Source organism: Lepidochelys kempii, chromosome 2, assembly GCF_965140285.1.
Source record: "Lepidochelys kempii isolate rLepKem1 chromosome 2, rLepKem1.hap1, whole genome shotgun sequence".
Lineage (NCBI taxonomy): Eukaryota > Metazoa > Chordata > Testudines > Cheloniidae > Lepidochelys > Lepidochelys kempii.
In genome coordinates this window covers 85,011,927-85,038,082 of record NC_136381.1, presented here as the reverse complement: position 1 = coordinate 85,038,082, position 26,156 = coordinate 85,011,927, and the positions used below count along the sequence as shown (strand labels likewise).

At 42.5% G+C, this 26,156-nt stretch overlaps 1 protein-coding gene across 10 annotated transcripts in view; it reads right to left on the bottom strand.

The window, feature by feature from the left end:
- Positions 1–26,156, bottom strand: part of SMCHD1 (structural maintenance of chromosomes flexible hinge domain containing 1) — a 182,581-nt gene that overhangs the window by 63,827 nt on the left and 92,598 nt on the right. For 9 of the 10 annotated variants that reach the window (XR_013635308.1, XR_013635309.1, XR_012157253.2 and 6 more), the window contains 4 exons: positions 20,269–20,348; positions 17,259–17,416; positions 6,996–7,111; positions 4,553–4,614 (listed from right to left, as the gene is read on the bottom strand). Coding sequence is in view for 7 of the 10 variants with exons in the window: in XM_073331462.2 (XP_073187563.1) it covers positions 4,553–4,614; positions 6,996–7,111; positions 17,259–17,416; positions 20,269–20,348 (416 nt within the window). In the remaining 3 variants the exon portion in view is untranslated. The remainder of the gene's footprint in view (positions 1–4,552; positions 4,615–6,995; positions 7,112–17,258; positions 17,417–20,268; positions 20,349–26,156) is intronic. The other variant, XM_073331466.2, reaches the window with a different exon arrangement.

Here is a 26,156-nt window from a genome sequence, read left to right as displayed (position 1 = left end):
TTCCTGTACTATTTAGATGAATTCTCTCAAAGGCATTGGAATAATATATAAGAAAACGTATGTGTACAAAAAACCCTAACTTTCATTGAACACTTAATACGATTCTTTCAACTTCAATAGAAATCCAGATTCAATTATTAAATTTACAATTTATAAAGGTGAATGGTTTGGACTTGTGTAGAACTTAATCACAGAAAGACGATAAACAGGAAATAAAAATTTACGTTCTGCCTCATATCATCATCACTAGTTTGCAGTATGCAAAGAATGAGTAATATCAGAATCAAAACTGAGGGAAAGTTAGAACAGGAATTTGGCCTAACACGGGGTACCACTTACAGCACATGGAAGAGTGTCTAGTTTGTTGCACTTAAAGAACATGGTCTATAATGACACATTGTTACTAACCAATCTGATCCGGAGATGCAAGCAGTCTCCACTCATGATTTGGACACTGGTACAGTGATCTACGATGCCCTCTTGAATTGATTGATTTGAAGCCTTCTATTTGAAGCTTCCACTATTCAATGTTTTAGCTATCTTGCTAATGATTATTTGGATACGGTCTCCTCTTCATTTCATAGGAAAAGAAATACGATTTCCTGGAATACTTAATTTCAAGTAGATTCTTCGTGATCTGCACATGTCTAGAATGTGCCACAATGTTTTTACTGTACTTTGGGGGTGAACAAAAGGATGGTAGGATTATTTCTTGAGATGTGTAGAAGGTGCCTTGCATGGTGTCAGGTATCAGAGTAGTAGCCATGTTAGTCTGGATCTGTAAAAGCGACAGAGTCCTGGGGCACCTTACAGACTAACAGACGTATTGGAGCATAAGCTTTCGTGGGTGAATACCCACTTTGTCAGAAGGACTTTCCGGATATGTGGACTCTCTACTCAGACCCTACGCCACCAGCATTCCCAGCTATCTCCGCGACACCACTGATTTCCTGAGAAAACTACAATGCATTGTTGATCTTCCAGAAAACACAATCCTCGCCACCATGGATGTAGAGGCTCTATACACAAACATCCCACACACAGATGGAATACAAGCTGTCAGGAACAGTATCCCTGATGATGCCACAGCACAACTGGTTGCTGAGCTCTGTGACTTTATCCTCATGCACAATTATTTCAAATTTAGTGACAATATATACCTCCAGATCAGTGGCACCGCTATGGGCACCCCAATGGCCCCACAATATGCCAACATTTTTATGGCTGACCTGGAACAACACTTCCTCAGCTCTCATCCACTCACACCCCTTCTCTACCTATGCTACATTGATGACATCTTCATCATCTGGACCCCTGGGAAGGAAATCCTGGAAGAATTCCACCTCGATTTCAACAGCTTCCACCCCACCATCAACCTCAGCCTGGACCAATCTAAAGAGGAGGTCCACCTCCTGGACACCACGGTGCAAATAAGTGACGGTCACGTTAACACCACCCTATACTGAAAACCCACCGACCGCTATGCCTGACTTCATGCCTCCAGCTTCCATCCCGGACACACCACAAGATCCATTGTCTACAGCCAAGTGCTGAGGTACAACCGCACTTGCTCCAACCCCTCAGACAGAGACCAACACCTACAAGATCTTCACCAAGCATTCTCAATACTACGATAGCCACAAGAGGAAATAAGGAAACAGATCAACAGAGCCAGACATGTACCCAGAAGCCTCCTGCTGCGAGACAAGCCCAAGAAAGAAACCAACAGAACTCCACTGGCCATCACATACAGTCTTCAGCTAAAACCTCTCCAACGCATCATCAGTGATCTACAACCCATCCTGGACAACGATCCCTCACTTTCACAGGCCTTGTGAGGCAGCCCAGCCCTCACCCACAGACAACCCACCAACCTGAAGCATATTCTCACCAACGACACACCGCACCATAGTAACTAACTCAGGAACCAATCCATGCAACAAACCTCGATGCCAACTCTGTCCATGTATCTACACCAGCAACACCATCGCAGGACCTAACCAGATCAACCACACCATCACCGGTTCATTCACCTGCACGTCCACCAATGTAATCTACACCATCATGTGCCAGCAATGCCCCTCTGCTATGTACATCGGCCAAACTGGACAGTCCCTACATAAAAGGATAAATGGACACAAATCAGATACTAGGAATGGCAATGTACAAAAACCTGTAGGAGAACACTTCAATCTCCCTGGACGCACAGTAGCAGATTTAAAGGTAGCCATCCTGCAGCAAAAAAACTTCAGGACCAGACTTCAAAGAGAAACTGCTGAGCTTCAGTTCATTTGCAAATTTGACACCATCAGCTCAGGATTAAACAAAGACTGTGAATGGCTACCCAACTACAAAAGCAGTTTCTCCTCCCTTGGTGTTCACACCTCAACTGCTAGAAGAGGGCTTCATCCTCCCTGATTGAGCTAACCTCGTTATCCCTAGCCTGATTCTTGCATGCATATTTATACCTGCCTCTGGAAATTTCCACTACATGCATCCAACGAAGTGGGTATTCACTCACGAAAGCTTATGCTCCCATACGTCTTTTAGTCTATAAGGTGCCTCAGGACTCTTTGCCACTTTTACAGATCCAGACTAACATGGCTACCCCTCTGATACTTAACATTTATTTTGTTGAGAGAAGTCAGGGGCACTATGAAGAATGGAGAAAGAAAATATCTGAATGCAACATGGATGCACACAAGAGACATCTCCAGAACCTTTGCCCAATACTGACTCTTCTATGAGCAATTAGAATGGGTGAGACACTCTCTTGCCTTCCTCAGATGAACTTGCACGGAAGCACAGTCTGTGTCAATGTGGGGTTTGGTAGGATGGAAATGAATGAGGAAAAAGAGGGCTGCCTAGGTCTCCCTCTGGAGCCTCCGCTCCTGGGGGGAAAATTCTCTTGAGTATATTTGGTTTTGGTAGGAACAAAAGAACTGCTTGGATCTGTAATAGGCCTTATAGTCTAATTCTAATACTTAGTAGTGTTTGGAAGCAAGATTTTAGGGTTTGGATTTTTTTTGTTTTGTTGTCAGCTACTACTTAGTATTCCAAATTTAGATACAGAGCATCAGAATAGTTATTGACACCTTAGTGTCTGCTTTTGCCCTAAACCTCAGTTACCATAAAAGAATCTAAGGCCACAGAGGTACATTTTCTTTATCAAAAGACAAAAAAACTTATCCTAGTTAAAAAGATCCGTTTTCTTCAGATCACCACATTTAGCCATTCTGGCTCTTGCAAAGTATATCTGTATGGCTGTTGAAGAAGCTTTGAAATCCTTGTAAAAGATACTCTCCATCATTTTATCTATGGTATCTTTGGGAAAAGAAGTCTCTCTCCACAAAGGAGTAACCATATCTTCTGTTAGTGAGGCTACTGCTTCATCAGCCTTGGGTATCCGAGTTAGGGAGACTTTTGGTTCCTGTTAGTTGTAAAACTTCATCATAAATCCTCTTTGCTTTATCTGCAAGTTCTCATTCAGATCTTACGATAATCTCAAAGGAGAAGGACTTTGCCTTAGTTTTAGGTCCTTTTTCCTCCAAGTTACCAGGCTTAATATCAAGAATATCAAAACTGTGGTGTAAAGAACCATTCTTGAGAATCTGATTCTGACTCGTCATAGTCAGACACAGTTTGCTTTCTTCAAGGGCAGAGCTGCTGAGAATGGGAGAGGTTGAACAACAATCTTTGGACTTACCATTTTTAGGCTTCTTAGCCTTTTGTTCTTATCATTTCTTTGTGAACAATTACCACCCAAGTGATCATGCACACTTCGGATGTGCTCCCGTTAGCTGCATTTAGGTGGAAAGACGCTTGTGTGAAAAGGTCATCCAAGTAGGGGCACTATGAAGAATCCTGTTAGTTGTGGGAAGAGTGCACTACAGGATCCTGGCACTCTGACAGGATTCCTACTTGCTTCCTCAGACTGCTTCGCACTTATTTAAGTTACTTTTCGAGCACTCCTGAGGTACCCGCTTTTTGCATGACACTTGCTCACTTGATAAAATCTGCTCCAGAGAAAGGGAGCACCTTCTGCTGCTGTCTGGTCCTGCCATTACAGGCAGGACATCTGTGACACATAAGGAAAAGATGTGGGCGAGCTGACAGGTTGATAACTGTGGTTCTACTGCAGAGAAAGGAGATAACCCAGTACTGTGAACTAATGGGTAACTTACGAGGCAGAAAATAGAGCATCTCCGCCACTGATTGTGGACAGAGGAGAAGGCATGAGTGAAAAGTATCCTTTTCCTTCACCCCAAATAAATGCCAAATTATAGACAGGGAAGGTAGCCTCAAAATGAGGGATGCATTACCCCACAACTATCTCTAAATATGTTGACAAATTATATGTAAAATGTTCACATCCCAAAAGAACAGGGTTTATTTCTTGTGAAGGAATCCATTCCATATGCATATCATGCCAATACATGAGAATATACCAGTTTCTCATCAATGATGTTGAAATTAAAGCATTTCTCCAACAGCTATATTGTTAATGCTTACTCTATTATGAACTCTAATTATAAAATGAGTTTGCTCAAACCTGAAGTAAAAGAAGCCCTCATCTTTGCCATCCTTGACTTTACTACAGCCAAGAGTTGTAACCTGAAAAGAACAGGATTTAAAAAGGTAAATGTAACAGATACAAATTTTTAAAGCACTTCATATGTAACGTACTATCAAGTCTTACTAAACCATAGAATCATAGAATATCAGGGTTGGAAGGGACCTCAGGAGGTCATCTAGTCCAACCCCCTGCTCAAAGCAGGACCAATCCCCAATTAAATCATCCCAGCCAGGGCTTTGTCAAGCCTGACCTTAAAAACTTCTAAGGAAGGAGATTCCACCACCTCCATAGGTAACGCATTCCAGTGCTTCACCACCCTCCTAGTGAAAAGGTTTTTCCTAATATTCAACCTAAACCTCCTCCACAGCAACTTGAGCCCATTACTCCTTGTTCTGTCTTCTCCTACCACTGAGAACAGTCTAGATCCACCCTCTTTGGAACCCCCTTTCAGGAAGTTCAAAGCAGCTATCAAATCCCCCCTCATTCTTCTCTTCCGCAGACTAAACAATCCCAGTTCCCTCAGCCTCTCCTCATAAGTCATGTGTTCCAGTCCTCTAATCATTTTTGTTGCCCTCCACTGGACGCTTTCCAATTTTTTCACATCCTTCTTGTAGAGTGGGGCCCAAAACTGGACACAATACTCCAGATGAGGCCTCACCAATGTCGAATACAGGGGAACGATCACGTCCCTTGATCTCCTGGTAATGCCCCTACTTATACAGCCCAAAATGCCATTGGCCTTCTTGGCAACAACGGCACACTGTTGACTCATATCCAGCTTCTCGTCCACTGTAACCCCTAGGTCCCTTTTCTGTAGAACTGCTGCCTAGCCAATCGGTCCCTAGTCTGTAGCGGTGCATGGGATTCTTCCGTCCTAAGTGTAGGACTCTGCACTTGTCCTTGTTCAACCTCATCAGATTTCTTTTGGCCCGATCCTCCAATTTGTCTAGGTCCCTCTGTATCCTATCCCTACCCTCCAGCGTATCTACCTCTCCTCCCAGTTTAGTGTCATCTGCAAACTTGCTGAGGTTGCAAATCCACGCCACCCTCCAGATCATTAATGAAGATATTGAACAAAACCGGCCCCAGGACCGACCTTTGGGGCACTCCGCTTGATACTGGCTGCCAACTAGAGATGGAGTCGTTGATCACTACCCATTGAGCCCAACAATCTAGCCAGCTTATAGTCCATTCATCCAGCCCATACTTCTTTATTTTTTGCGGGCAAGAATACTGTGGGAGACCATGTCAAAAGCTTTGCTAAAGTCAAGGAATAACACGTCTACTGCTTTCCCCTCATCCACAGAGCCAGTTATCTCATCATAAACATTAGGGATGTAAAAGTTTAACTGGTTAACTGATAAGCTTGATGCTTATCGGTTACAGTTCCGCTGCCACCCCAAACACCCGAGGTCCCAGCTGCCGATCCGTGGGGCTGGCACAGGGATGCCGGTGGCAGCAGGGATCCCTGGGCTTGGGGCCAGCAGCTGGGATCCCCCCAGTTCTCCAGTAAAACGTTTAACTGATAGAATTTTAATCAGCTACATGGGTAGGATTTTTACATGCTATTTACATCCCTAGTAAACATCAGTTAAAAATTGTATGTTTGTTATAAAATTTAAAAGCTGTTCCCATTAAATAAGTTTTTTAAATTAAGAAAACTGAGCATAGCAGTTTTCTGAAAGAATTTGTAATTCTGAAGCTATTTTGGTATTCTCAGTCCCTGCATAATAGAGATGACTGAACTAATCCATACGTGAACACAGCATTGTTCCTTAGTATGCCAAGGAAAGTTACCAAAGAATTGTGGAAATACGCTTTAAGAAAAATGTTTTGTACAAAGAGCCACAGCCTGTCTTCACTTCCAAGCACAAGAACAGCTAGTGTTGCAATCAACCAAACAGAAGCTTAAAGCATATGATGGGAAAAAACAGCAATAAAATTTCTCTTACTGCATATTGCTTCGGTCAGAAGTACACCCACCAATCCAGAACCTGGATTGATAGAGGAACTCTGCTTATTGACTCTGCAGCTTTCTGACATTCCCCCTTTCCCCCTTTTCCTTCCCCAGCTGGAAAGATTCCTGCTAGTCTAGTGGCATGGGCTGGGAAGCACCTTCAAAGTTTTTGTGAATAATACTGGAAAAGCTTAGGGTACAATTCTTGCCCCACTAAAGGCAAGGAAAGCTTTTCAATGACTAAAGTGTGGGCAGGATTTCAGCTTAGTCTTGTTTAAAGTAATGGGGAGAGCAATTGGCTTGGACATAAATTTCTTGTACATGCAGTAAAATTAACACTTAATAGCTGCAATCCAGAAAAAGACATTTCTCTAAACAAAGCATACAGAATTCCCTTCTGGAAAATGTTGTCTGTGTCATATTCACAGGATCAATGTGTTATAATATTTTCCAGTTACTCACATTTGCTGGTACTCTGTTTTCACTGCTCTGTCCTTCCCACATTTTCATAGAAATCCGTCCTGGATTAATATTTTTAATAATGTTGTTATCTTCAGAAATTACACTAACCATAAAATCTGCATAAATAAATAAATGAAAATGTTATTTTTCAAGACTCAGTTTCACATTCAGAAACTCATGTCTAACTTCTTCAAAAATAATGCGTGCAAAATATTACTGTCCTCCATCTCCCTCCCACAATTTTTCCTAGGCAGACCACAAAATTGAGAATGAAAGAGTGCTAGGCCATATTTAAATTGTGGCGGTGCAAACTAATTATCCTTTAAAACAGAACACTGGAGAGAAAAAGTTTTATTTTAGATAAACACAAAATGCTGTATGAGCATAACATATTGGTTAGGAGGCATCCAAGAATATTTCACAATTAATCTAAACACATATTTAAGAGCACTTTACACAAACATTATCTACAAAATAATAAGGGCTAAATATTATCCCATTGACCCAGTAATACCAGGGTACAAAATATATCAGAAGGACAGAACAGGTCATGCTGGTGGGGGAGTGGCATAATATGTGAAAGAAAGCGTAGAATCAAATGAAGTAAAAATTGTAAATGAATCAAACTGTACCATAGAATCTCTATGGATAGAAATTCCATGCTCTAATAATAAGAATATAACAGTAGGGATATATTATCAACCACCTGACCAGGATGATGATAGTGACTGTGAAATGCTCAGTGAGATTAGAGAGGCTATTAAAATAAAAAACTCAATAATAATACAGTAACAGTGAGGAGTTACTTAACTTATGAGGAGTTACTTAGTTACGTTCCTGAAAAATGCAACTTTAAGCGAAAAGATGTTAAGCGAATCCAATTTCCCCATAAGAATGAATGTAAATGGAGGGGAGTTAGATTCCAGGGAAATTTTTTTTTGCCATACATTACAGTAGTATAGTTGGGAGGTGCCTCCGTCTTACTCCACACAGGCACAGCCCACTGGCACTGGAGACAATGAGGCAGGCAAGGAGGCTGAAGGTGCTGTAAGCTAGGAGAAGCACATTGCGCAGCAGCAGCGGCAGCTTCCCCTACGCTGCAAGCACCAGGGGTGTGGGGCTCAACTCTCGGCCCACCCACTCGACCCCTTCCCCCAAGCCTCCATCCTTAACCCGCCTCTTCTCCTACCCCCTATACTCTGCATGCTGTGTTCTTGCTCCTCCCCACTGCTTCCTGCCCAGGGCAATCAGCTGGCTTGCGGCATTCTGGAGGGAGGGGGAAGGAGTGAGGACACAGCGCGCAGGCTCCCCCTCCCTCCTGAACACCGCAAGCCAGCTGATTGCTGCAGGCAGGAGGCAGGGGAGGGACGGGGGAGGCTGCGTGCCGTGCCCTCGCTCCTCTCCCTCTCTGCGGCAATCAGCTGGCTTGCGATGTTGAGGGGGCAAGAGGAAGGAGCGAGGACGCGGCGGGTAGCCTCCCCCGTCCCTCCCCTGCCTCCTGCCCATGGCAATCAGCTGGTTTGCGGTGTTCAAGAAGCAGGGGAGGGAGGGGGCCACTGCACGCCATGTCCTCACTCCTCCCCCCTCCCTCCTGAATGCCGCAAGCCAGCTGATTGCTGCGGGCAGGAGGAAAGCGGGAGGGTGCTGATCCGTGGGGTCTGCCAGCGGGCGGGAGGTGCTGTGGGGGGAGGGGGCGTAGGGGAGCTGATTGGGGGCTGCCAGCTGTAGACAAAGCAGACTGCCAAACAACGTTGTAGCGAAGCATTGCACAACTTTAAATGGAGCATGTTCTGTAATTGAGCAGGGACTAAGACCGAAACAACGTTAAGCAAGAGGACGTTAAGTGGGTAGTTACTGTAATGGGGGATTTCAATTATCCCCATATTGACTGGGTACATGTCACCTCAGGGCGGGATGCAGAGATAAAGTTTCTTGACATATTAAATGACTGCTTCTTGGAGCAGCTGGTCTTAGAATCCATCAGAGGAGAGGCAATTCTTGATTTAGTCCTAAGTGGAGCACAGAATCTGGTCCAAGAGGTGAATATAGCTGGACTGCTTGGTAATAGTGACCATAATGTAATTAAATTTAATATCCCTGTGGCAGGAAAAACACCACAGCGTCCCAACACTGTAGCATTTAATTTTAGAAAGGGGAACTACATAAAAATGAGGAGGTTAGTTAACAGAAATTAAAGGGTACAGTGCCAAAAGTGAAATCTCTGCAAGCTGATTGGAAACTTTTTAAAGACACCATAATAGAGACTCAACTTAAATGTATACCCCAAATTAAAAAACATAGTAAGAGAACCAAAAAAGAGCCACTGTGGCTAAACAAAGTAAAAGAAGCAGTAAGAGGCAAAAAGGCATCCTTTAAAAAGTGGAAGTTAAATCCTAGTAAGGAAAATAGAAAGGAGCATAAACACTGGCAAATGACGTGTACAAATATAATTAGGAAGGCCAAAAAAGAATTTGAGGAACTGTTAGCTGCCTCTTCTACTCAAAAAGTAACAGCAAATTTTATTTAAGTATATCAAAAGCAGGAAGCCTGCTAAACAACCAGTGGGGCCACTGGACAATCGAGGAGCTAAAGAAGCACTAAATGACAATAAGGCCATTGCGGAGAAACTAAATGAATTCTTTGCATCGGTCTTCACAGCTGAGGATGTGAGGGAGATTCCCAAACCTGAGCCATTCTTTTCAGGTGACAGATCTGAGGAACTGTCCCAGATTGAGGTGTCATTAGAGGAGGTTTTGGAACAAATTGATAAATTAAACAGCAATAAGTCACCAGGACCAGATGGTATTCACCCAAGAGTTTTGAAGGAACTCAAATGTGAAATCGCTGATCTACTAACTGTTGTCTGTAACCTATCATTTAAATCAGCTTCTGTACCAGAAGACTGGAGGATAGCTAATGTGACACCAATTTTTAAAAAGGGCTCCAGACGTGATCCCGGCAATTACAGGCCTGTAAGCCTGACTTCAGCACCAGGCAAACTGGTTGAAACTATAATAAAGAACAATATTGTCAGACATATAGATGAACATAATTTGTTGAGGAATAGTCAACACGGTTTTAGTAAAGGGAAATCATGCCTCACCAACCTACTAGAATTCTTTGAGGGGGTCAACAAACATGTGGACCAAGGGGATCCAGTGGATATAGTGTACCTAGATTTTCAGAAAGCCTTTGAGAAGGTCCCTCACCAAAAGCTCTTACGCAAAGTAAGATGCCACGGGAGAAAAGGGAAGGTGCTCTCATGGACTGATAACTGGTTAAAAGATAGGAAACAAAGGGTAGGTATAAATGGTCAGTTTTCAGAATGGAGAGAGGTAAATAGTGGTGTCCCCCAGGGGTCTGTTCGGGGACCGGTCCTATTCAACATATTCATAAATGATCTAAAAAAGGGATAAACAGTGAGGTGGCAAAATTTGGAGATGATACAGAACTACTCAAGATAGTTAAGTCCCAGGCAGACTACGAAAAGCTACAAAAGGATCTCTCAAAACTGGGTGATTGGGCAACAAAATGACAGATGAAATTTAATGTTGATAAATGCAAAGTAGTGCACATTGGAAAGCATAATCCCAACTATACATATGAAATGATGGGGTCTAAACTAGCTGTTCCCACTCAAGAAAGAGATCTTGGAGTCATCGTAGATAGTTCTCTGAAAACATCCACTCAATGTGCAGCGGCAGTCAAAAAAGCGAACAGAATGCTGGGAATAATTAAGAAAGGGATAGATAATAGCACAGAAAATATCATATTGCCTCTACATAAATCCATGGTACTCCCACATCTTGAATACTGTGTGCAGATTTGGTTGTCCCATCTCAGAAAAGATATACTGGAATTGGAAAAGGTTCAGAAAAGGGCAACAAAAATGATTAGGAGTATGGAATGGCTTCCGTATGAGGTGAGATTAATAAGCCTGGGACTTTTCAGCTTGGAAAAGAAATGGTGTAGAGAAAGTAGATAAGGAAGTGTTGTTTACAACTTCTCATAAAACAAGAACAAGGGGTCACCAAATAAAATTAATAGGCAGCAGGTTTAAAACAAATAAAAGGAAGTATTCTTCACACAGCGCAGTCAACCTGTGGAACTCCTTGCCAGAAGATGTTGTGAAGGCCAAGATCATAATTGGGTTCAAAAAAGAACTACATAAATTCATGGAGGATTGAACATGGTTTAGTCCAATACCTTGTATTGAAAGTGATCTGGTCCGAGATAGAATTGGAGAAACTTCCAATGTGATAGGTGAATCATTATGTAGAAGTATGCATCCTGGAGGTCGAGGACCAAGCCAGTCCCCTATTTCTAACACTGGGATAATGGTTGCCAGAGTCACCATCTTGAAGTGTTGGTTTCTGACAAATCTGTTGAGCCATTGGAGATCGAAAATGGGCCTTCATCCTCCTGTTTTATTTAGTCTGAGGAAGTAGTTTGAGTAGAAACCTGTCCCTCTGTATTTTGTTGGTACCAGTTCTACTGCTCCTAGCTGGATGAGGTGGATTACTTCCTGACGCAGTAGATCTTCGTGAGCGGGGTCCCTGAAGAGGGATGGGGAGGGAGAATGGGTAGGGGGGTTGGAAGTAAAAGGGATGGAGTATCCAACTTTGATCATCTCCAGCACCCATCTGTCTGCAGTGATGGATTGCCAGATTGGGCAGTAGGAACTTAAATGGTCTTTGAATGGCTGTGAGATGGTAGTTTTCAGCTGAAAGTTGTGGGGGTCTCGGGCCCTCGACCAACATCTCAAACTTGCTGCCTGGCAGATGGTTGATGAGATATATTAGATTGAGCTGACAGTTTTCATCTCCTTGGGGGCTGTTCTTTCCGAGCTTGTGGCTCGTATTGCCTGTGTATCTGTGCATACGGTGTGGACTGGAATCTCTGTGGGTTGTAATACTTTCCTTGTCTTCTCTTTGTCCTAGAAGTATAGATACCCAGGGACTTCAGAGTCGCCTCGAGTCCTTGAGGGTGTGCAGAGACTTATCCATTTTGGCTGCAAAGAGTTTGGGCCCTTCGAACGGCAGGTCCTCCACTATTGCTTGAACTTCTTTGGGGAAGCCAGAGAGATGCAGTCAGGATGCGCTTCTCATTACGATTGAGGTGGCTGTAGATCATGCTGCTATACCATCAGAGTATAGGGCAGCTTGCAGTGCTGTCCTGGAAATCAGTTGGCCCTCCGAAATGAGTGCACCAAATCGCTTTTTTTCTCCTCAGGGGAAATTCAGTAAAATCTGATAGTTTGCCATAATATGTGTGGTCGTATTTTGCTAATAACGCCTCATAATTAGCCATTCTAAGGTGAAGCGTCACTAAGAAATACGTTTTTTAGTCAAAAAGGTCAAGTCTCTTCCAGTCTTTGTCATATGGTGTGTTTTGTGGGTATAATTATCTGAACCTTTCATTAACAGCACCCACTACCAGGGAGTTTGGTGTGGGATGTGAAAAAAGAAACTCTGTTCCCTTTGCAGGGACATAATATTTCCTGTCAGACCTCTTGCAGGTTGGAGCGACTGTTGCAGGGGTCTGCCAGAGGTGTTTGACAGGTTCCATGATTGCATCATTTATGGGTTCAGTGATTTTGAATGATGCTGATATTTGCAGGATGTCAACGAGTTTATGTCATGTCTCCTGCACTTCCTCCAGGGAGATGTCAAGGGAATCTGCAACTCTCCTATAGAGATCCTGGAAATGTCTAAAGTCGTCCTCTGCATTAGGAGGAGGGGGCATGATGGTGTCATCTGGGGCAGAGAAAGACAAATGAGTTGTTAGTTTGACTTCCTGTTCACAGTTTTCTTCCTGTTCGCTTGTCATCTCTTCAGGGGGCTCAGATGGCCCTGGTACTGACAGCACAGGTGACTGCCATGTACCCTCCCTATGTGGGCTAGGAGGTTTGAGGTCGTGTGGGAGATATGCCATCCATGGGGCCCAATACTGCCACGATGGAGGGAAGGGCATAGGAGCCATCCAAGGGTGCCTGTAACACTATTGTTCTTTGGTCCCTGTATAGTACCCCTGGTGTGGTGGGGCCAGTATGATCATTTTGTGAGCGGGAGAAGGGCAGTGTGAGGGGTATGTCTCTCCCTCCTCATCATCACTTGAAAATGTGGGAGCAGATGGCAGTGCAGTGGCTCGGTACCGACAGTACTCTAGTGATCTTGGTGCCAAGAATAGGAGAGTCAGGTGTCGAGGATACTATAAGGTCTCTGGGAAGGAAGAACTGTTGTGGTGCCGACAGCCTTGGTGCCCTTGATGTGGGAATGGTAGATACTGGCTGCTGTGGAGCTGTCGTCTGTAAGGGTACAATTTTGCGCTACACTGACAGGAGGTGACAGCAAAGGCTGCAGTTGTTTTGAGGTGCCGAGTGCTGGGATGGATCTGCCAGTGCAGAGACATGGGGTTTCTGTTTCCCCTTGGTGCCTTCATTGGAGCTAGCTCTCTTGGTGTATTTAGCTCAGAGGTCGGCAACCTTTCAGAAGTGGTGTGCCGAGACTTCATTTATTCACTCTAATTTAAGGTTTCATGTGCCAGTAATACATTTTAATGTTTTTAGAATGTCTCTTTCTATAGGTCTTTAATATATAACTAAACTATTGTTGTATGTAAATTAAGAAAGGTTTTTAAAATGTTTAAGAAGCTTCATTTAAAATTAAATTAAAATGCAGAGTCCCCGGACTGGTGGCCAGGACCCGGACAGCGTGAGTGCCACTGAAAATCAGCTCATGTGCCGCCTTTGGCACACGTGCCGCCTTTGGCACACGTGCCATAGGTTGCCTACCCCTGATTAGCTCTTACGGTCCCCATGGTACCGGAAGGTCCCGTTATCTCGGCTGTGGTGCCTGTTGGTACTGACAAGGTTTCTCAGTTTGGGGGATGCTGTTTCTTGGTCGTTTCTTGAACTGGTGGGGACAACATACGCTTCTTAGCCAACTTTTTAGCAGGGTGGTTGCGTGAGTCACAGACAAAGAAGAGCCCCTTTCAGAGGCTGAAGTTGGTGAACTGTGTCCCAGGGGTGTCCATGCTTCTGGCTCAGACGCCGGGTAGAGAGATTTCTCCATAAGCAGCAGTTTAAGCCACAAGTCTCTGGCTTTCCTGGTCCAGGCTGTCAGTTTGTGACAATGTGGGCACTTTTGAGGCATGTGTGCTTCGCCTAAGCGGTGAACACATAGAGTGTCCATCTGAAATCAGTATTGGAAGCCTGCAGGTGAAGCAGCATTTAAAGCCCAGTGAGCTGGGCATGCCCCTGAGGGGAGTATTTCCCCTCCCCCATAAGGGGAGAACTACACACTACTCAACCAGTTAAATGAAATCCCAACTTCTACTGAGGGAAGAAATAAACTTTTTTTTTTTTTAATGAGAAAAAGAAATGGGGAGAAAAACGAGGAAGACAAATTATCTATTTGAAGTAGAACTAATGGAAAAGGGGTAAATTACTAAGCTCTGAGGTGCTGCTGAATGCTCTGACTCAAGCCAAGGTGGTAGAGAAGGAACTGAGGGACCGTTAGTCACACAGCACTAGTTAACCGCCTGAGGCAGTGCAAGACAGGGACTGCGCATGTGCGACACAACCAGGCACTGCTCCCACAAATCCTCAATTACAAGCAAAGGGGCGCTCAAACACCTAAAGTAGAGCACCCACGGGGACATCACTGAAAGAAGAAGGTCTCCTTCTGTTGCTCTTAAGGACCTCCTGTCAAATGAAAACACTTTTCACTTTTAGCTTGCTCCAATTATCTAGCTCCACCATTCTGGGGGAGGAGAGAGGAAAGAGAGAAAGGAATTTGGTGATCCCATTTCAGGAAAGATCTTCCACCACCATCCCTTTTTAAAGAGTCTCCAAATTTTGTCCCAGAGAAGGAAAAAACTAGAAAAACTGCTCACTGATGGCCCAAAGTTAAATTTTTGAAATCCAGGAAATGAAAATTAAGGGACAACTGGCTAGAGGCCAAGTATCTGAAGAAGGATTATTTAGGATATGGCCTAGTGACGAAGTTTGAGGTGCCTATAGACTGAGGCGCAATCTAAGTAACTGACTGGGAGAAGATTAAGGGTCCAAAAATCTGAACTTAACTCCTGGAATAAATCTGGGAGAAAGATGATGAAAACACGGCTCTGTCTGGAAAGAACTGAAGGGAGGAGAATGAATCCAATAATTTTGCTTGCTCACCCTGCAAACTGAAATCAGCAACGAAAAAGGGAAAACATGCCATAAACTCAAAGGCTGTAGCATGTAGGCCTGGCTTGACATGAGTAACTGGACATTGGTGAGGCCTCATTTTTTGGGAGATAGGATTAGGGAGGTAAATGGATCAGCAGGCTAGAAAAAGAATGCCTGTACCCACAGGCTACATTTGAGCCTGATCAACTCAAGGGTAGTTTGACTGTATGCCAACAAAGAAACCGCAACAACAGTTGAGCTGAGTTCTTGGGAACCACGTAAATAAGGTCTCAGAAGCTACCCCATCATACCCGTAACAACATTCAAAACCAATCACAGGTATTGGGAACATAACAGCCATTTTCCACAAGGACGGCATTAAATATCCCTTCCCCCTGGATTAGATTAGAGGTGTATATTTGGGAAAGGTCACTTTAAACACCTGTAGCAGGAACTGAAGGGCATGCTGGAGGGAACAGGTGCTTATACAAAGATATTTCCTTTTGTCATCCCGCCCAAGAGAAGCTATATGCAGAATCCCATAATATTTAAAACAATGAGGAGTCCTTGTGGCACCTTGAAGACTAACAAATTTATTTGGACATAGCTTTCATGGGCTAAAATAAACCTGTCATAATATTTAACTACAGTGGATGATTGGCTCCTAGACAGGCAGTCAGCAATGGGGGGGGTGTCCTCCAACAGATTCTCTTTCAAGTCTATTCAATTTCTCCAGGCTGTTAGTGCCACGTACTTTGGGTCAGAAAACTGGGTGGGGAAACAGGATCGAGAGAAGGCGTAGTTTCAATTGGTGCAAGACACACATGCTCATTACATCAGAAAAATCAAGGCCTGGTGAAGCATTACTGTGACAGTAAAATTATTTCCACCAGGCCCAGCCTGATTTTCTGCCATCCTTGGTTAATGAGGAATAAAATGGAAACAGTTTCCTAGTTCTTTCTTTCCAATGATAGGAGAATGAATCTGTCACAAGGATTTTGAGAGTGAAGTTTCTGGAGACCTCCACGGGGAGTTTTGTTGTCTTGTGTGGAGCAAACCAATCAATGGTTAGAGTTCCACACAATGACAAATACTGGACTTCCTCTAAATAGGAGTCAGATCTCCTGCACTGCTACTATCTGGGTGAACTCTACCAGCTTGTGACATTCATGGTGATGCAAGAAGGGCAGTGTCAGGTCAAAAACTGAATCTCCTCCATCACCCAGGGAAGGTAGCAGAGGTGGGATTCCCAGCCTACAGAGCAACATCTTCAGAAAAGAGAAAGAGCCAGTGACGGAGAAAAACACCTCAGAGTGGGCACAAATGGAACCAGCCCACAAGACCAATTCTGTATACATTGCAAAGAGGCCCACAAGTTGAAGGACTATTTAATTTAGATTTTTTTTTGGTAGAAGAAAAGAAAGTGGAGTAAGACTGAGAGGGGCATGATGACTAAACCTTTGTCTACTCTTGCACTTCGTTGGCAAAACTTTTGTCATTCAGGGATGTTAAAAAAGACACCCTCCTGAAGGACAAAAATTTTACAGATGAAAAGCCCCGATGTAAACAGCGCTTTGTCGGTAACAGGGCTTTCTGGCCAACAGAGCCGCTTCCGCTTGTGGGGGTGGAAGCTTTTTGTCGGCAGGAGAGCTCTCTCCTGCTGACAAACAGCAGCTACACTGTGCGCCTTTTAGCGGCACAGCTGTAGTGACACAGCTGTGTCGCTAAAAGCTGCATAGTGTAGCCGTAGCCTAAAGACATCTCTTCTCCTCCAGGCTTTTAGCAGGCTTTGGGCAAAAATTGGGCAAAAAGGGCAAAACTGGAACTTCTGTCAATCATTTCACATATTTGCCTCCCGTTTCTCGATAGGTGAAGCCAAAATGCTGATTGTATAGGCTTTTGCCAGTCAGGTATAATGGAATTTCGGGTAAAAGGGATGTATGAAAATACTGATCATCATTGAAATAAATCTCACAAATCACTTTTTACAGACATCAAAAGCCATAATTTATTTGGATGGCTGGTTTCCAAAATTACAAAAAAAAAAAAAAGAAAAAGAAAAAAAGGCTAATTTAAGTAGAGCTACTCACCAGGGAAGGTACTTCCTGCTACAAAAGCAGCATTTTTGTCATACTTAACATTCATACACACAGGTTTCTCAGGGTCAGGCAGGACATTGAACTTGATTATAGGGCAATCTAATGTGTTCCTGTTGTATGAGGCTTTAAGCTGTAATGTATGCTCTCCCCTGAAACATACAATAATCATATAACAAATTGTTGTAATGCAATAAGCTAATACCAGTTTTTCAAAAAGATGTTTAAATGAATTTTCATAAAGGTACTTGTGACTTATTTGGTTTTCCAAATTTACAAAATTCTCCTCCCCACGCCCATTTTCATTGATATCAAAATTATAGTAAAGGTAAAAACCTAATATTAATGCAAGGTTAGAAATATCACGAGTCAAGAAATGTCTAAAGTTTAAGATGTTCTCACAACTAACTATGCACTAATGAGAGTTATTTGCATTTACTTTTGCTTTAATATTCCACCGTTTTGACCAGTTCTCAATCCCCTTTTCAAGATCTGACTTGTAGCACAGTTTAGATCATTAGGACTGGAAGGAGAGAGCGCGATTTAAAAGGTCACCTGAGAGAAGTGTCTTCTAAACTATTCCCAGTCCTTGCTAGCCAAAGACTGAAGCTGAACACAGGCCTCACACCTAGCAACATACACTGAGACTATTAGACCATGAAGAGGTCATTAACTTCATAATACAGAAATCTGAGGGGTTTTTTTTATTTAAAACACTACATTTTTAGCTATGCCGAAACACTCAAACACTTTTCTTCGAACTTAAAAAGTTATTTTTGTTCAAAATATCTTAAGTTAAAAATGCAAAAGTATTAACTGATATAAAACACTGTAAGGATCAAGACAGAAAAATGTGTGTTTACGTCACCCTCACATATTTTTGCATAATATAGAACTGCTTTGGCCCTTTGGAAAAATTCTTAAAAAATAACTTAGTTACTGAGTACTACAATTATTGGATCCACACATCTCCTCTGGACCACCTGGTTGGCTCAGAAGTATTAAAAATTGTTATAGTTTATCTTGGGTTGAATGTCTCAAACCATGCTCCCTGTGTCACCAAGACTGCACCTATAAAAGGAAACAAGTTGGCCTCAGTCCCTTAATTTCTGTCTGTTTATATGGAATGCAGGAGTCTTTAAAGACAAGAAAAAAAAATAATTACAGCTAATTTGTGGTGGAAATATATTTGGAAAACTCTAGGCTCTTTAACAGGACCTATAACTATTTCTCTTTCATTCCAATGCTCCTTAAATTTTCTACTCCAGGGCCTTCTCTAGACTGGGAAAAATGTATTTGTTTAAAAAACATGTTACCTAAACATTTTACCGAATATTTTTAAACACCACTTGGTATACCCCTAAAAATAAGTGTTATTGACTTTAACATGTTAGTTGGGTATGGTTAACCCTAGGCAGTAACACATTTTTAAAGACGTTAAACCCCTATCTACACTAGGTGCTACATAGTGGTTAATTTTACATTTTGTACATTTTAATATATTTTTTTCCATGTCTAAAAAAAATCCCCAAAACAAGAGCAGCAGCTTCTCTTGGCAGACGTATGGAGTAAGCTATTACATTCTGTAAAAAAAGTGTTTATAAAATGACTTTCTCAAAGCTGAACAATTAGCCTAGCCTATGCACCCAAACAAAAAGTTACTCCTGAGGGAATTCTGTGCCAGAAAATTAAAAATTCTGGGCACAATATTTTAAAATTCAGCAAAATTCTGCACATTTTATTTGTCAAAATAACAATATAATCACACCAGTTTCAATTATTTTTGGTCATTTATTTCAAAATATGTGTCAGCAAGTATGTCTGTAACAATAAAGACAACAAAGAAAGATTCAGGAAATGTTTTTTGAGAAATAGATTCATTACTAGGCATATTAATACAGAGTTCTGAGTAATAATTCATTTAAACTACAATACAGAACCGTATTTCCCGCACCCCTCAGAAGCAGTGCAAAGGCTTGTGGGAGTCAGGGGTAACGGAGGAGCTGAGGGAGAGGGAAGTAAATGGCTGGGAAGGAGACTGAGTGTGAACTTGGAGGGTTGTTGGATATGAGAGGGAAAAATATGGAACAGATTTTCTCGGGGGATGGGGAGGGACTGCTAGGGAGCTTCCCCCATGCAAACCCTGGCTGACCCCTAGCCTCTCCCATTCAGTCAGGCACATCTGCCCCTGTTCCCATGTGTTCCTGAACCTCCATGCGTCCCTCCACGCACATTTAAAAACCCACTCCCCCTGTCCCAATGTGGCTCTGTGTCCCCTCAGACACTCCCCATCTGTGTCCCTGTACCCCCTCCCACATGTCTCTGTGCCCCCACCCAGCCACTCAAATCCATTTGTGTCCGTCCCCCCCCTCAGTTCCCATGTGTCTCTCTGTCCCCACTCAGCCACCCTCTGTAGCTTTGCACCCCCTCCACCTCTGCTCATGTGGCCCTGCGTCTTCACTCCCATTCACCTCCTGCCCCAGTCTGTCCTCCCCCACTAGCCCTTATAAGACCCTGTCTGACCCCTCCCCCCCCAGCACCCCACACTGTCTCCCCATAGCCCTGGTCTCCTGACGTGGCCTGGCAGGTGCTGCGAAGAACGCAGGGTCTTTCTTGTCCCTAGCTGGCTAGAAGCTGCTGCTATGTTCTATCGCCACAGATCAAAGGCAGAACTGCAGAAGTTATTTTCTGCATGGAGCAGCTGTGTCCTATCGCCACAATGCCATTTGGTGGGCAAAAGGCAGAACTGCAGCAACATTTCATCAGAAGCTTTTTTCTGTGCAAAAAAATTAAAAGTATGTGTGGCTCATTAATTATGCGCACACGCATTAGCGCAGAATTCCCCCAGGAGTAAATAAGTTACGTAAATAAGTTACGTGTTTGCACTTTGCTCCAGATGACTTCCTGGCAACTACCTTAGTAAACATGCAGCTAATTAACTTAAAGGTATCTAATAAGAGTATTTTCAGAAGTTAATTTTTGTCTATACATTTCCATTACTTACCTGGGTGCATGAATACTAATTATTCCCAGATTAGCCCTCCCATTTTCATCTGTTTTATGTTGTTGGCTTGAAGAAATGATCTGTCAAGAGAGTTGAAGGTTGTCAAGAAAATTTTATCTTTTAATGACACAGAAATAGTGTCAAGTCTTAAATTACACCAAAAATATCGTTTTCCCTTTTTCTATCACACTTTATTTCAACTCAATACTTTTCCTTGTATTCTGACAATTCAGCTCATTTTTTTTATACTGTACCTCTCCTGACTTAAGATTTTCACAGGTTCTGGAATATCCTTGACCAGTCTTTAAGACACTCAGAGTCATCTTGTCTGACTAAGCAGATTTGGTTTAATTTACTGGCTTATATATTTTACTATGATTATATATTTTGCTAGATTCTGATGTCAATTTAGTTATTCTGTAATATATTAATTGGGCTATATTTTAAGTCTCTTGCACCCTCTACAAACTGCCTCCCACTTTTCTTCATTTGTATCCATTCTAGATTCGTTTAGAGTTTTTTGAGGATGATTACAATACAGAATATTACAGATATAATTGGTATATATGGCTATGAAATATAGATATACTATATACACATACTATTATAAATGTGCATGCCCAGTGGAATACACAAAGGGACCAGTGCTCAAAAAACTGTCAACTGCATACCACACCAATTCACTATTAACCAAGTGTAAGGACTGAGAACTTATTTGAAATTCCTGTTAGCAGCATCTCCTCTCATTCAAAACAAATGGATAATGCCTCTCACCTGTGGAATTTAGAGGTAGGCCAACGTTATTGCTGAGAAGTAGCAAGCATTGATTCCCAGAAGTAGCATGGGAAAGGATGAAGAATTTTAATCCAGCAGAACAAAAGGCAGAATAGAAGTTATCCCACATAAAGACAAAAGCTTTGTATATCAAGGGAATTTGGAATCCAATCCAGTAGTACCTTTCTTCCAAAGATGACACTTCAAGAGGAACAGAAACCTATTTTGTCAGTTTTTCTCACATGAGGTTCAGACATGTATGTCTCATGCCACAGTGGATCTTATAGAAGGAGTCTTGATTCCCTCTGTGAATGGTTTCCAAATGCCTATCATACCAACTGGTGCAACATTAACATCTAGCAACTTTGAAAATCTGAGGCCTGACGGTTGGGATGGAATCAAAACAGGGTACATTAGTACTTTGTAGGTTCAAGGTATATCTGTAGATTTCTAGGGATGCCCATTTATGCTATGACCTCGCAAAGGAGTGCTAAGGATTGGAACAAAATGATGAAAGAACGATTTCCCAAGAATTGTGGAAAGAAGAACATACTTTGGGCAGAAAGCTTTCTGAAGCTACGACGACATATTCCCCAATAGCAGCAGTGTGTATTTTGTATAGATAGAACAAACAACAACGAATGTCTTTCAGAGGCAATGACAACTAAAAAGGCTAGCCACAGGCTTGTCTAATCTGCCATTCATTTAGTCTTGATACCTCAGACTCAGATGGGGAGTCCAATATGTCTGCATGAAGAATGACACTAATGCTGGTACTCTATTTCCCCATTATGTTTAGGTGTAGAACTTTAACCAATCAGCTTGGAAAAACTCTAGAATAGCTAAGATCACAAGAATTTGTGATTATTATTTGTATTCTGGTAGCATCTGAAGTCCAGTGCTCACTGTGCTTGGCACTGTACAAATGACAGTCCTTGCCCCAGAGTTCTTTATGGATTCCATAATGTACAAATGAGGCTAAGAGAAAATCTCTGTTGAACCACATTTCTCTTCCAATGTCCAGGCTGTGAACTGTAAGTGGTCCAGGTCTGGGTGGAGGTGTCCCTGCTTTAAGGGGCCTAGTCATTTCTGCAGGGACAATTGAGGTTCCTTGGCTATCAAATCCAAACAAGCACCTTCAGGGCCAACTCAAGACTAGAAGGACTTCAGCACACTCTTTTCTGTTTCCTTTATATGAACTGTCCTGAAAAGCAGTGGATTCTTCTCTGACCAGGATATTATTTCCATTGTATCAAAGCTTCAACTTCTCGTTACTCTCTGGTTTTGGAAGGGGTAAAAACATTCATGCTTCAGATCACAAGCCAGCCTCTAACAAAAGTAGGAGATAACTTCCCCTATTCCATGCTATTCTGTAACAACCTACCACTGGTTTTCTTGCACTTTCCTCTGTTTCAGGTACTGGCTACCCTCAGAAGCCACGTACTGACTTACTAGACCACTAGTCTGTTTCTGTATGACCATTCCTATGTTTCTGATCAGACACCTTACTGATAGAGCTTTCAACGTGAACTAAACAGGATGTCTATTCTGTGATTTTGGAAACCACAGGTGTGTGCTTGAGAGAACTAGATGCTTTCCTTTTTTGAGTGAGACACCATAATCCCATGGTTATCATGTTTTCCAGGTATACGTCCAACCCCGCGATGTTTCCTTCCATAGTGAGTATTTCAAGGGTCTAGAGTGCAAATTGGACTGGCTTTTTATAGTTTATATTTACCTGTGCACAAACAAATGTTCAGACATGACTGGAAATAATGTCTAATTTTGACTGCATACACTGAATGATTTCAGGTATTCAGAAGGAATTTCTAGAGGCACATATTTAGAAACCCCATTTAGGTGGGTGATACTAATGTGTGGCACCAGCAATCCTAGCTGAAAGAGATAATTGCCAAAAAAAAAAAACTGTTGTAATGAAGTTTTGTATCTTTCCAAAATCTTTCCTCTGTTGGTAAAATTATGGCCAGACACATGCCTATTTTGACCCTGGTATGAGCAATTCTCTCCATTAGGTTCAAAAAGTTTTTCTTGATTTTGTACAATTGGTAGGTTTGAATCCTTTCTGGGAGCTGGTAAGTTAGGTGTGAGTCTGTTTTTCTGGACAGGGCAGTGATAGACACGTTGTCCATGAATGGTTATAGACGTGTAACTTGCAGTCTGAAACCTGTTGTGGCTATCACCACCATTTCTAAAGATACTGGGTGCAAAGAGTAGATCAAAAGGGAGAGTTTTGTACAGGAATTGTAAGCTCTTACACACACACACACACACACACACACACACACGTACGTACACGTGTTAATTTTGCCTTTGTCATTCGCAACGTTTTGACTTGTGGAGAAAGTTCATTTAGGTCTTTGTTAGAAGCGTCTCCAGATTTTTCCCTCTGCTACTGCTGTGATTCCCAAACTTTTTAGTACTGCGGCTCCCTTACCGATATTTTAAAATTAGCGTCTCCCCAAATACTTTTTTTTTTTTTTAAACACTGACTTAGGACACTACATTCAAGAGTTCAGAACACTAGATTCAAGATGGATGGTTTTGTGACTTTATTTAACCACATACAGTTTAATAATATAATCCAATTAAATCTGTATTTTAAAAACTAAAATGTGAAAATATGGATGTTTTGGCATGTTTGGACATAGCTTAAGATTTCAGTGAGAAAAACAGGTCAGTTTCAAACTCCACAGTTGTGCAATGTTTGGCTGAATCTCTGGTGGAAAATGATTTGTGCCCAGTGCTAAATTTCAGTAATTTCTGGGTTTAGTTTTCAGAGGTCTTTGCTGAAAACCAGACTCACAGAGATAGCTGGGAGTGAATGGAAACAGTACTTCCATAATTTCATCACTGAGTTCTTTATACTCTCCTTTAACAGAAATCCAGAATTCCTGGTTTGTTAAATTTGAGAACATGGGTCTTCATCATGTGATCACTTGACAATTTTAGAAGATTTTCTTGAGCAAGATACTTAAAGTTAAAATGGAGTCACCTGTTACCAAGAATGGGTTTCAAATCCAATGACTATCTGGAGATTCATGGTCAGCTCCAGAAAACTGACGGAGGGTTAAGGTGTCTCTGTATTCTCACCTGCTGACTTCGCTAATGTTTCCTCAAACATCCTCACATCTTCAAATTCAGATGCCAGGGAATACGTTTGGGATGACTGATTAATATTTATGGGTGTAAATTGGCTTACTTGTAGCCACTGAGTCAAGAGTTACTGCTCTCGTTACTAATCACAGCAGGACCCACTCAGTTGAAACAGGTACTGGGACCAATACCCTGATTGTGGGAATAGCCTGTAGATGACCCCAGGAACCTGCAAAGATGTCTGCCTCTTCCCAGCCTAGCTTATACCCATGTAAAGTATTTGGGGAAAGATCTAGTACCACCCGGAGCTTTACTCCATTTGGAACACAGGAAGCAATTTCCCACTTCCCCCCATAACCTCACAATGGATGCAGCTGCATGGGAAATGGAAATTTTATGTGCCTTGGTTCTGGGCACGGACTGCCTGAAGTGCTCCTTAAGCTTTAATGTAGAGTTAGTCTATTGAGAGGGAGTTGGATAACTCTCTCCCCAGCTGTGAACCCCTTTCCCTGGCAGAGTGAAGGTCTATGGGCTGAAACCCAGACAAGCACAATTCCCATTGCACTGCTGCTGAGACAGGGCTTCATAGGAATAACAGGCTTCTTTGCATGCCCAGACATGCTTCAGGACACAAGGGCTCTCTCACACAGGAGTCTGTACAGGAGAGAAGCAAACACTTCTTTCAGGTTGGGAAAGCAAAGGAGAAAAAGTTTAAATCATAATTTTTACAGGACTTGTTCATTAACAATATGAATCACTTCCTTATGAAAGAAGAAAAGGAGTACTTGTGGCACCTTGGAGACTAAAATTTATTTGAGCATAAGCTTTCGTGAGCTACAGCTCACTTCATCCGATGAAGTGAGCTGTAGCTCACGAAAGCTTATGCTCAAATAAATTTGTTAGTCTCCAAGGTGCCACAAGTACTCCTTTTCTTTTTGCGAATACAGACTAACACGGCTGCTACTCTGAAACCTTTCCTTATGAAAGGGACGCTTGGCTTTTGTCTTTTTGATACTCCAAGCCTCTGGAGTTTGCAAGACTTAGCCCTGAGCAGGCTGTGAAAAGTTCTCCTCTTTGTAGGAATCCTCATGCTCCTGGTCAAGCCTCCCATGGTGGAGTAACAGCTTTGGGCAGGGGAGTAGAGGCCCTAGCATGCCAGTCTGACTCAAAGCTCTAGACCATGACAAAGCAAGGAGTGGTGGATTATAGTAGCAGGGTATAGCTGTCCTTTGAGGCACATGAAAAACTGCATGTAGTACCTCTTTGACTTGGCTCAATGCTTGAAAAGCTTCCCTGCTGTGATAGTAGAGGGAAGAAGAAGCCCACTGTTGTACCAAAGAAACCAGAGGTTAGAGCCTCAGTATTCTGGTGATTCCTCAGTGACAGGAGAGGAGCTAGAAGGTGAAATGAAATCATCCAGCATGAAAATGAATAAAAATTGAAGTTATACCACAAAGTATTTGGAAGAAACTGAACCGTCACACCTTCCCTGGTATGTCTCTTACACAATTGCAACCCCTCGCCCCAAACTTCTATAATGCTTGTAACTTTTCAATACAAAACTATACAGCACATTGAAAAATTAAAATTTGGAAACCACATAAACTGAACTAAGTATGAATAAATAACAGAAGAAATACTGTAATGATTGCTTTCAGAGTAGCAGCCGTGTTAGTCTGTATCCGCAAAAAGAACAGAAGGACTTGTGGCACCTTAGAGACTAACAAATTTATTTGAACATAAGCTTTCGTGAGCTACAGCTCACTTCATCGGATGCTTGCAGTGGAAAATACAGTGGGGAGATTTATATACATAGAGAACATGAAACAATGGGTGTTACCGCACACTGTATTGAGAGTGATCAGGTAAGGTACGCTATTAACAGCAGGAGAGTGGGGGGGGGGGGGGGGGAGAAACCTTTTGTAGTGATCATCAAGGTGGGCCATTTCCAGCAGTTGACAAGAACGTCTGAGGAACGGGGCGGCGGAGGGGAATAAACA